Source organism: Pantherophis guttatus, chromosome 5 (assembly GCF_059756535.1).
Source record: "Pantherophis guttatus breed Tessera chromosome 5, ASM5975653v1, whole genome shotgun sequence".
NCBI classification, from domain to species: domain Eukaryota; kingdom Metazoa; phylum Chordata; class Lepidosauria; order Squamata; family Colubridae; genus Pantherophis; species Pantherophis guttatus.
The window spans coordinates 101,403,059-101,414,555 of NC_142067.1; the positions used below are offsets into that span (position 1 = coordinate 101,403,059).

An 11,497-nucleotide genomic window follows, 5' to 3' on the forward strand; every position below is an offset into this window, starting at 1 on the left:
ATGAACAACTTGCATGATTCAGCCACTTCATTTTTTTAAAATGGAGCCATCTAGTGGTGGTTTGGGCATCTCAATGCCTACAAGTGCCAGGTTCTTAACCCTCTACATGTATGTTAACAATTCCAAAGTTATCTTGTCTAGACCTAATATTTGAGTGATGAAATGGCTTTTGTTTTGTGTCCGAATAAACAAAACAAGCAATTCTTCACTTTTATTTTTTTAAGTAGGACACTATCATGAGTGAATTATTGCTAAACTGCAACTTTTAGCATTCTTAGCCAGCGTGCATTTCATATATCCTAACACAGACACACTCATTACACCCGCATGCCTGGAACAGGGATAATTGTAGGAAATGCCTGTGGCTTCCATTTAAAGCAGTTTTTCAGTTTGACATCTGAATCATTTGCTGACTGGCTTATAGCAATGAGACAAAGTTTTGTTTCTGGTATCTTACATTCTCCATTTTTCTTCAAGACTAGCTCTTACTAAGACAACAGTAGAGGCAGCATGTGCAGATGACTTTGACACTCCCAGGGCTATTCGTGCAATTTTGGACCTCATTCACTATGGCAACAGACAGCTTAAAATCGTCACTAAGGTAACCCATTGGCACACAAAGATCAGAAAGTGACAGTTGTCTAATTCTATACTGACTGAAATCAATGTATTATTTTTCTAGAAAAAGTGATCAGGAAAAAATGGCAACGTTTCATTCCTATAACAAGCTTTATCCGTACTGCATTTGCAAAAAGTCAAAATTAAATGTGTGATGCTTGAAATTGCTCAAATTTTATTTTGGTCATTACTGTGTTGGATTTGTAGCAGCTTATGAAGGATGCCGTTTTCTTTGCTAATCATTGGATTTTCTTATTTCTCGTTCTGGAGAGGCCTTTCCTATCTCACCTCCTCAAACGGTGGTTGATTGTGAAGGGTTTTTAAAAGCTTCCCTTGCATTTGTTGCACAGCTTTGTAAACCAGAGATCACAAAATTCTTCCGCTCATTGACCTCTTCAATGAAATTTCAGGTTGTTCATCGACACCCAAACATTTATTATTTGAAAATAATTTAAGAAATATTTTAGCTAATCATACTGTGAATAATATTAAAGTTGAGAGCTATGCTGGTGGTAGTGTGTTCTACTGGAAGGTTCACTCATGCTAGACAGGTCTTCGCGGAAGAGCCAGACTGATGTATCTTTCAGTCTATTCAATATGGTGATAAAACAGAAGAACAATCCTATGCTGAATTGCTCATTACCCAAGTCAAAAAGGACCATCAGAATTTAACAGAATAAATTTAACAGAATAACAGTTGGAAGGGGCCTTGGAGGTCTAGTGCAACCCCCTGCTCAAGCAGGAGACCCTATACCATTTTCAGACAAATGACTAATCCAGTCTGCTTTTAAAGTCTCTAGTGATTAAGCACCCACAAGTTCTGAAGCTATTCCACTAATTTATTGTTCTCACTGTCAGGAAATTTCTCCTTAGTTCTAGGTTGCTTCCCTCCTTGATTAGTTTCCATCCATTGCTTCTTGCCTTGCCTTCTGGTGTATTGGAAAATAGGTTAACCCCCTCTTCTTTATGACAACCCTTTAGATATTGGAACACTACTATCATGTCATCCCTAGTCCTTCTTCTCAGACTAGACATATCCACTTCCTGCAACCATTCTTCATATGTTTAGCCTCCAATCCCCTAATCATCTTTTTTGCTCTTCTCTGCACTCTTTCCATAGTCTCAACATTTTTTATAATATTCTGGTGACCAAACTTGGTGCAGTATTCCAAGTCTGGTCCTACCAATGCATTATAAAGTGGTACTAACACTGCATGCGATCTTGGTTCTATCCCTATGTTAATGCAGCCTAGGATTGCATTTGCTTTTTTGACAGCTACAGTACACTGCTGGCTCATATTTAAGTGATTGTCCACTAGGGCTCCAAGAGCCTTCTCGCAGTTAGTGCTATTGAACCAAGTTTCACCTAATCTGTACCTCTGCGTTTGGTTTTTCTTGCCTAAGTGCAAAAGCTTACTTTTCTCTATGTTGAATTTCATTTTGTTGAATAGGGTCCAATGTTCAAGTTTGTCAAGATCCATCTGGATATTGAGCCTATCTTCTGGGGGTTGGCTATTTCTGCCAACTTGGTCCATAGCATTTTGGTGGTCCACTAATTGAGTCCACTTTGCTAAAGAATGAAATAAGATTTGTTTGGCATGGTCTGTTTTTGACAAACCGATGTTGGCTTCTGCCTTTGCTTGCTTCTAGGTGTTTCAGATTCGTTGCTTGATTATCTTTTCCAGGTTCTTCCCAGGTATTGATTGCAGGCAGATTGGTCTGTAGTTTCCTGGATCTATTCTTTTCCCTTTTGAAGATTGGAACCACATCAGCTCTTTTACTTTTTTTATTTTTATTTTATTTATTCATTTCTTATTAAAATATTGGAGACAGTGCGACCTTCCTGGTGTTATCTTTTTCAATCCTCTGGTAGTTCCCCAGTGTTCCAGAATTTTGAAAGATATGGTTCAATGATTCCAAGATCACGTCTGCCAACTCCTTCAGAACTCTGGGATGTAATCCATCATGTCCTGATGATTTGAACATGTCTAGAGTGGAGAGATGTTCTCTTACCATTTTCTTGCCTATATTAATTTGAATCCCTAGTGTGTCTTTTAGGGTTCTGTCTTTGGTAGGTTGGGCTATTTTTTCTTTTTGTGTGAAGACAGAATGCAAAGAAAGAATTAAGCAGCTCTGCTTTCTCCCTGTTACCTGTCACTTCTTTGCCATCATCTCCCATCAGTGGACTGATTGTTTGACTTTTTTCTTGTTTTTTATACGTTGAAAGATTTTTAAAAATTATTTTTGACATTTGTTGCAAGTCTTACTTCATTCTGAGCTTAGCTTTCCTGACTTCATTATTGCAGATTCGAGCTATATGCTGGTATTGTGCCTTAGTTATGTGCACCACTTTCCATTTTTTATACTTATCCTTTTTATCTTTCAGTTTACCAGAGGGCATCCTCAGGTGTTAGAGCTCCTGGGTATCTGACAAAAAGTAGGCAACAGGACTCAGGAGCCATGTCTGAGCAATCAGGGCCTGGGCCTGTATGACTGTAAGAATAGCAACCACAGATAAGACAAAAGTATACTGCATTTGAAAATTATATGGATATGGCCTGCTATTATAAAGCAGGACTAACAAATACTTAAAGTGAATGTTTTAATCTTGGGGAAAAAATTATCCAGTACAGATATCACTGAATAACAGTTAAAAGACCAAAGGAGATTCATTTTCAGAAATAAAATATTCAGGGATGCAGAACTGGAGGAGATTAAGAAAAATTGTAAAACTGGAAGACTGCAAAACAATAGAATAGTAGAAAAGCCTCAGAAAACAATTGTAAATATAAAGAAAAAAATTTCAGCCAGCAGAGTGCTGCAGGAGGCCATGGAGACCGAAAACGAGGCGTGGGGGGGACTTTGCGTGGCTCCCCACACCCTGTTTTGGCCGGTAAAGTGCTGCAGGAGGCGGCCGTCCCGTCTCCCCCCTTCCCCTCCGGCCTGCAGAGGAGAACTATAATGCTGATCCAGCCCTCAAAGAAATCCAGTTTAATACCCCTGGATTATACCACCAGGCTGCTAAGTTTTACAACCACAGTACTTTTGATAACAAAGGCAGTAGAACTTGTTTCCTTTTGAATGATAGTTTGGCAAGTCATTTTAGTGATGAAGGACATATAGGAGAAGAGAGTAAGGTGCTCTTGCTCGGACTGCGCAAAAGTATTTGGAAAGGTACTTCTCAACCTACTCCTTGAAGTATCAAGCTTCTTTAAACTTCCTGAGATGTTTTTTCTGTATTCTCAGTTTCTCAGTTTAATAAGAATGTGATTATCTATGCTTTTTTCACAATTTCTGCTTCCTTAATTCTGATAGCATTTCAGAATATTTCTCAATTTAGACTTCAGATAATAAAAGTACTAGGTGGATAAGTCTGGCATGCCCTGTGGTTCTGTAGATGGAAGCTTCACTCTTTCCTTCTTTCTGTTCACTCTTCAGTTGTTTTAGTAACTTTCTGTGCAATATAGGTAGTCCTCGACTTACAACAGTTCACTTAGTGACCAAAGTTACAACGGCACTGAAAAAAGTAACGTTTTTCATACTTATGACCGTTGTAGCATTCCCATGGTCACGTGATTAAAATTCAGACACTTGGGAACTGACTCACATTTATGACCGTTGCAGTATCCTGGGGTCATGTTGTGTCCCTTTTGCAACCTGACAAGCAAAGTCAATGGGAAAACCAGAGTCCCTTAACAACTGTGTTACTAATTATACAACTGCAGTAATTCATTTAACCAGAAAGGTCATAAAATGGGGCAAAATTCACTTAACAAGTGTTTCACTTAGCAACAAAAATTTTGGGCTCAATTGTGGTCATAAGTTGAGGATTCCCTGTAGTTAGATATTTTTGAACATGGTTTTAAGAGAATTGTTTTTATGCATCTCGTGTTGTCCTATCTCCCTTATAATTGTAGCTCCCTTTGTTACCATTCGAAATTTTCCATTCTTGGATAAAGAGAGTTTAGGAAATGTTTAAGATAACACAATTTCTGCGAAGTTGCTTTCCAAAATGGTTGGGAAATGCTTCATTTACATCTTGAGTTCCTGTGCTGAAGCCTTGGTCACCAAAATGACTGGTTTGTTATTCCACCTTTTTCTTTGTATCTATTTTGAAATCAGGAAACAAGATCCCCTAGAAGTACTATTGTGTTTGGGGCCATAGTCTCCTACCTCATGGAATTTTTTAACACAGTTGGAATCACCTTTGCTGAAAGTCAGGTAAGACAGCAGTCCACTTACAACAGTTAGTTTAATGACCGTTCGAAGTTACAATGGCACTGAAAAAGGAGATTTATGACCATTTTTCATCTCCATGATTACATGATCAAAATTCAGATGCTTAGCAACTGACTCATATTTATGACAGTTGCAGTGTCCTGGGGTCATTAGCTCACTTTTTGCAAACTTCTGACAAGTAAAGTCAATGGGGATGCCAGATTCACTTAACAACCATATTACCAATTTAATACTCCAGTGAAACAACTGTGGCAAGAAATATGGCAAATTTCACTTAACTGACTTGCTTAGCAACATAAATTTTGGGCTCAATTGTGGTTGTAAGTCAAGGACTACCTGTATTTGGTGTCCATTGTTAAGAATTTTATGTATTTAAGCATACGATGCTGTGGCCACTCTAGGCAATCTCCTGAGGAGCAGCAACTGTTGCAGACTTTAAAAAATGGAACATGTTTTTCCTGCTCTCAGTGGAGCCAGATTTTCAGCACAGGACTTTGACATGTTTCCCACCACTCTATAGTCCACAAAGAAGAAAGCAGTTCTGTAATGACCTCTTGACTTGAGCTTACATGCGAGTGCTGTACTGTTTGCTACCTCTGAACTGTTTTCTTTGATGGGATTTTATTAAGGTTGAACTTAGTCTTAATTTAAAATTGGAAAAATGCTTTTTAGATTCAACACTCTTTCCTGTGGCAATGGGACAACTCACCACAGCTAAATTGCTGCGGCCAACTTGCCACGAGACAATTTAACAATTCTATTTAATTATTTAAAATAAATATTTTAATTTTGGCCATTCACATTTTATTCTGTTCCTCCTTTTGCATCCTTTCTTTAATTATTCTACTCAACCATCTTTGATATTAGTGTAACTCTTTTCCCTCAGCGAGTTGTCCTGTGGTGAATTGGTTGCAGCAAGTTGTCCGTGGCAAGTTGGCTGCAGTGAATTGTCATAGATCTCTTTCCTGTTGCATCATTGCAGTTATAATTGACTTTTATTGGCACATACCGGTATACATATTATTGGTCTCAATTTTAACTTTACTGTTATTATTACTTTTATTTTTATTTGTGCTCCTCCAGAAGCACCCAGAATGATGTACAATAATACTGAAAAATCAGTCTTTAATAAAGACAAACTTGATTATGATTTGTAGGTTCTCTCTGAACACAAGCATTCAGCTTTGCTCTCCAGTGTGATAGATGAACTAGTGAGCTTCCGGATCAAAGTGCGCAATTTTGCTCTTGCTACCCCTGAGGCTGAAGAAAGTCCATCTGCCCAAAATGCTGACCTGTCAGAAGAAGTAAAACTGCAGCAGAAAGAGGAAAGGCAGCAACGGTTGCAGGAGAGAATGCCCCTTCTGCTGGCATGTGACCGCCTTCGCAAAGACTTGGCCATATATGGCATCAACATAAAGGTTTGTCTCTGCATTGTCTAAGCTCTGATTATTTTTATTTTACTGACTGTGTAAGCAAGTCTAGGAATAAGACTCCAGCTGTACTTTTCCTTCACACTGAAAACAGGCAGTGTCCTTTTTTCTGCTCCATACTATAACATAAAAAAATCTTAAGAGAAGGTCTGACCTGAATCCCTATGTTTGATTGAAGAATGTCGTCTCTCAGTAATGCTGGGCTAGCTGCTTTTGCAGATGTTCTATCTGGGAACAACATGGTTAAGATTAGAGAGGCTCCATTGTTTTGAAGGGTCACCGGGAAATTTTAAATATTTGGGTAGTCCTGTAATTGCAAATTTACTTGTTCAAGCAGCTTTTGCTTTTCTTGATCTGCCTAGGTACTAGAATGACCAGGGATCCCCCGGACCAGCAGATTTTTTAAATAAGCGCTTCTGAAAAATAAGGAGTGTTTAATTCAGTCACATCATATACATATTTATTCAATTCCTGCTAAGGGAGAAAGTCAGATAAAGATGAAAATTAAGCAGTACATACTGTATGAGGAGGTCATCTTCGGTAGAAATAAAGATAACTGATTTCAAAGTTATTCCAGTGAAACATACGAACAATAATGATATTGCACTCCAGGAACTATTTAGCATATCAATTATTGGGAGTTGTTTTGCTAGATCCCATAATATTAAACTGAAAGCACAGGGAAAGCAGAAAATTTGTAGGTATGGGGGCAGATAGGGTGTTTCTGGGAAAAAGTATAGCCCACCACTTCAGTTTGTTAAGCTATGGAAAGCTTAAATCAGGAAATAAGGTTTATGTGAAATCTAAAATGTTATCAGTAAAATATTACACTCAAGACAGAAAATACCAGTCAAAGAAAACACAAAGGATGCAACATATTGCAGTCTAATAGGTTTTTATTTTATTTTTTTCAAAATAGCATTGTCAATAAGAAATCAAGCGTTCTGAGTTTGTACTTTAAAGGCTAACCCTAGTTCCTTCATAAAGTCAACTTCAGTCAATAATTCCCTGAACTAAAATTGAGTCTTGTGGATCAATGATCCTTTCCTTAAATACATAATTACACAAGTGGAAAAATACAATTGTTTCCATTATACTGGAATGATACAATCACATTAAAAATGTGGGATTTGATCTAAGCCATTTGTTAAAAGATTAAGTGAAATGTTAAAAGTCTGAAGTTTACCCAAACCTGAATATTTTTAAACTATAATTTGATTTATTCAGCTCATATTTTTATAATTGAATGACAGCTGTCATAACCACTGTTTGACTTCCACAGATTAGATCTGCAAAAGTAATATTATGGGAAGCTGGTTTCCTGATTTCTGGCTAAGCATCCTTAGATTTGTATAGACTTCCACATTCAGCTTTGATGAATGCAATTCTCTGCTCTTTCTCTCTTATCCCCACCCCGTTCCCCAAAATATTTATAGGATAGAAGCTCTACTTCTACATGGGAATTTGAGCAAAATCAATAATGAACTGGAAAAGCACTGATAAAAAGACAGATGTACATTTGGAGTGATTATAATCATTTTTAAAGAAAAACCAGATCACAGGATAAAGACTATTGCCCCTTGGATTTCTGGACTTTTATTCTAAAGCAACTTAAATAAAATATTGTCAAAAAGTCTAGTTTGGTGATTTGAGGAATACAAGTGTTGATTTACTGATTGTGAGATTTACTGATTTACCTATGTGAGAATTTAGTTACTTCAGACAAGTCTTCTACAATAGTAGAAATTTTCTAGTGAAACCTTGGTCAGCTCTAATGATTCAAGCTTATTCCCATCTGTTATAATCATATGGTTGAAATGAACCTCTCTACATGTTCACACTTTTGAATGATTTTGACTGAAGTATAACATAATTAAAGTATGGCTTAGTTTAACATCACCAAAAGTACCAAATGAAGTGAATTTTTGAGAACAGGGATGAATTATAGATTTTATATTGTAACATCAAAAGTCTACTTTGTAGCAGAATTTCATATCGGATTTAACCGTTTTCTTTGGCTGATACCAAATGAGTATTTCAAGAACTAAAGCACAGAGCATGGTCTGTGGAAGTTGAAGCTGTCCTCAGCAGGTGCCTTGTTTCCTACAGTGTCAAGAAACATCCAGATGAACAGAGCCAATGGCAAAGCAGAGACATTTGGGCTTTTTGAAGACAGCATATTTTTTTTAATAGTGTGTGGAAAAGATCAAGTAACAAGCACAGATTGGAAAGTGTAGAAGCAAGGGGCATTAAGAAAAGAGTTTCCCAAAATAGGCAGGTTCCGTATAATATCTGGGGTTCATTCCCTCAAAAAGGAGAGACTAATGTTTTAACCGAGTATGAAGGATACAATATTTGGCCAGAAAATGTTGGATGACACTTCAGAAAAGCCCTGCCTTTGCCACTGTAGCCCCTCATGAATGACTATATGATATTTTCTGTGACTGATTACATTGATCAGAAACAGAAAAGGTTTAGGTAGTTTTTCTGCAGAATTACTTAGAGCTTGTTCGTATCCTTTTGAAATATTGCTATCTATGGGCATTTCTGTTTAGGGGCTATTCTGATTCATGTTGCCTATAGAAAAGCAAGCAAAAGAACGATGAAATCACAATAAACATTCTGTTTACCAAATTAGCAATTTTAGGGTTTTTCTCTCTGCTGTATATCCTTTTCCTAATTCCTCAAAAAAAGCACATATACAGTCATGTGAAAAAGTAAATATATCCATGTAGGGTTTTTTGGAGGGACATGTACGTGGACATAACATTTTTAGTATATAAAGTTATTTTAGCCATTGTCTATCCACTGCATGATGAAGGCCACTTCTGCATGTTTCCACCCAATACGGTCCTGAGCTTCCTTTTGTCAACTGAGCTCCCAATACTTGATGTTGTAGTTCCATCTTGTTTTAGGTCTCTTTCGTGGATGAATCGGCAAGTATTGCAGGCCCAATTGGCAAAAGAAAGCTGAAGAGGCCTTCACCTTGCAGTGGATAGACAATGGGTAAAATGATGGATGATTACATCAACTTTATATACTGAAAATATGTCTGTGTACACATCAAAATAAGTTGATGTAATTGAACTGAAATACGAAAAATTGACATTACAATAGTTTATTCAATAAAAATTAACATATGCCATTTCTATGAAAAAGTAAATAAACTTTTGGCAGAAACCACTTCTTATCATTGTCTACCAATCTCGAGAGTTTTTCCATGCCTCATCCAGAATTTTTTTCAGCTGTGTAATGTTTGAAGTTTTCTTGTGTGCATATCCCATGGCCAATCACTACAGCATCTTGATGTCATTTATATGTGTATTTTGGCCATTTAAGCACTTTCATTTTTTTTCTCCAGCTATTCTTTGGTGGATTCACAAGCAATAGCAATATATCGCTTCACAGTGCTTTACAGCTTTCTAAGCAGTTTACAGTCAGCATACTGCCTCCAACAATATGGGTTCACATTTCACCAACCTCGGAAGGATGGAAGGCCGAGTCAACTTTGAGCTGATGAGGATCGACTGTTTAAGGTCATTGTGCAATTGCTTGGCCATTTTTTCAAATCCCTTCCCAGAGTCATAAGACATCTATAACCTTATTTTCTGACTGCCTCAGAGTACTTGAAAAACAAATAAAACAAAAAGCAGAATGAAATGTTGGCGGTTTTAATAAGACAAGTTTCTCCCTGATCCTGTCATTATAGGTAGACTTCCACTTATAACCATTTGTTTAATGATCACTTGAAATTATGTTGGTGGTGAAGGATGGCTTACAACTGGTCCTTGCTTTTGCAGCATCCCCAAAGGCACAAACAAAAATCAAGCACTTGCCAATTGGCGTGTATTTATGACAGTTACAGTATCCTAGTGTCAAATTATGAGTTTCCCAGCCAGCTTCCAACAAGCAAAATCAATTGGGGATGTGGATTCACTTAACAATTGCATGATTCACTTAACCAATTGATTTGCTTAGTGACTACAGCACAAAGGTCATATGTGACTTACTTAATGACCACCTCACGTAGCAACAAATGTTATAGTCCCAATTGTGGTTGCAAGTCAAGGCATGTTCTAATCATTGGCCCCTGCTCTCTTGTAACTGAAGTCTTATAAGAATATCTGAACTGGAGCTTAATGTAGAAGTGTATTTACTTTTTCCACATGCAAAATTTGCATTCATATTAATATCAATTATAAGGAACTACAAATGTAACTGAGGCATATTTGTTATATCCCCTTTAGCAATATTGTTAAAATTCAAATATCTTGAGAAGTTAAAAAAAAATCAATGGGATGTTATTTACTTGATTATGTGACGATAGGCATATTTTATACAGGTAGTCCTCAACTTTCAACCGTAACTGAGCCCAAAATTTCTGTTGTTAAGTGAGACATTAAGTGTATTTTGCCCCATTTTATGACTTTTCTTGCCACAGTTGTTGTGAATCAGTTGGTAAGTTAGTAACCTGGTTGTTAAGTGAACCTGACTTCCCCATTGACTTTGCTTGTGAGTAGGTCACAAAAGGTGATCACATGACCTTGGGATACAGCAATGGTCATAAGTATGAATCAATTGCCAAGCATCTCAATTTTGATCACATCATCATGGGGATGCGGCAAAGGTAGTAACTCTGGGAAAAGTCATAAGTCCCATTTCCCAGTTGTAACTTTGGACAGTCACTAAACAAACTGCTGTAAGTGGAGGACTACCTGTATTATCTACATTTTTGGCACCCTGGAAATTGCACATTATTGATTTCTCTTGCAATTTTCAAAAAATGGATACCGTGTTTCCCCAAAAATAAGACCCTGTTTTATATTTTTTAAACCCCGAAATAAGCGCTTGGCCTTATTTTCGGGGAGGTCTTATTATTTGGGGGTGCGTGGAGCAAGATGGGGCTCCTCTTGCCATCTTACCTGATTTCCAGCTCTGCATTTAAATATTTTCGGGGAGGGCTTATTTTCAGGGGAAGGCTTATTTTAGCACATGCGCTCAAAAGCCCGATTGGGCTTATTACCAGGGGATGTTTTATTTTTGGGAAAACAGGGTAGTTAACAAATGGTATAAGAAAAGGATTTGATTTGCATTGCAACTTCAACAGAAAATGAGCAGCATACTGCCCACTTTTAACTTGTGAGTTGTCAAGTACAGCCACTGTAATTTCAATGCCTTCTTGTAAGCTAAACAGACTATTGTGTCTGCAT

General features: G+C 37.3%; 1 protein-coding gene across 1 annotated transcript in view; it reads left to right on the top strand.

Annotated features, from left to right (window-relative positions):
• Window positions 1-7,920, top strand: part of CARS2 (cysteinyl-tRNA synthetase 2, mitochondrial) — a 31,022-nt gene extending 23,102 nt beyond the window's left edge. Inside the window, 5 exon segments of the mRNA XM_034418663.3 lie at window positions 478-601; window positions 4,741-4,839; window positions 6,015-6,275; window positions 7,724-7,756; window positions 7,758-7,920. Of these exon segments, the coding sequence (XP_034274554.2) occupies window positions 478-601; window positions 4,741-4,839; window positions 6,015-6,275; window positions 7,724-7,756; window positions 7,758-7,787 (547 nt within the window). The 3' untranslated portion in view covers window positions 7,788-7,920.
• Window positions 7,921-11,497: the final 3,577 nt, after the last annotated feature.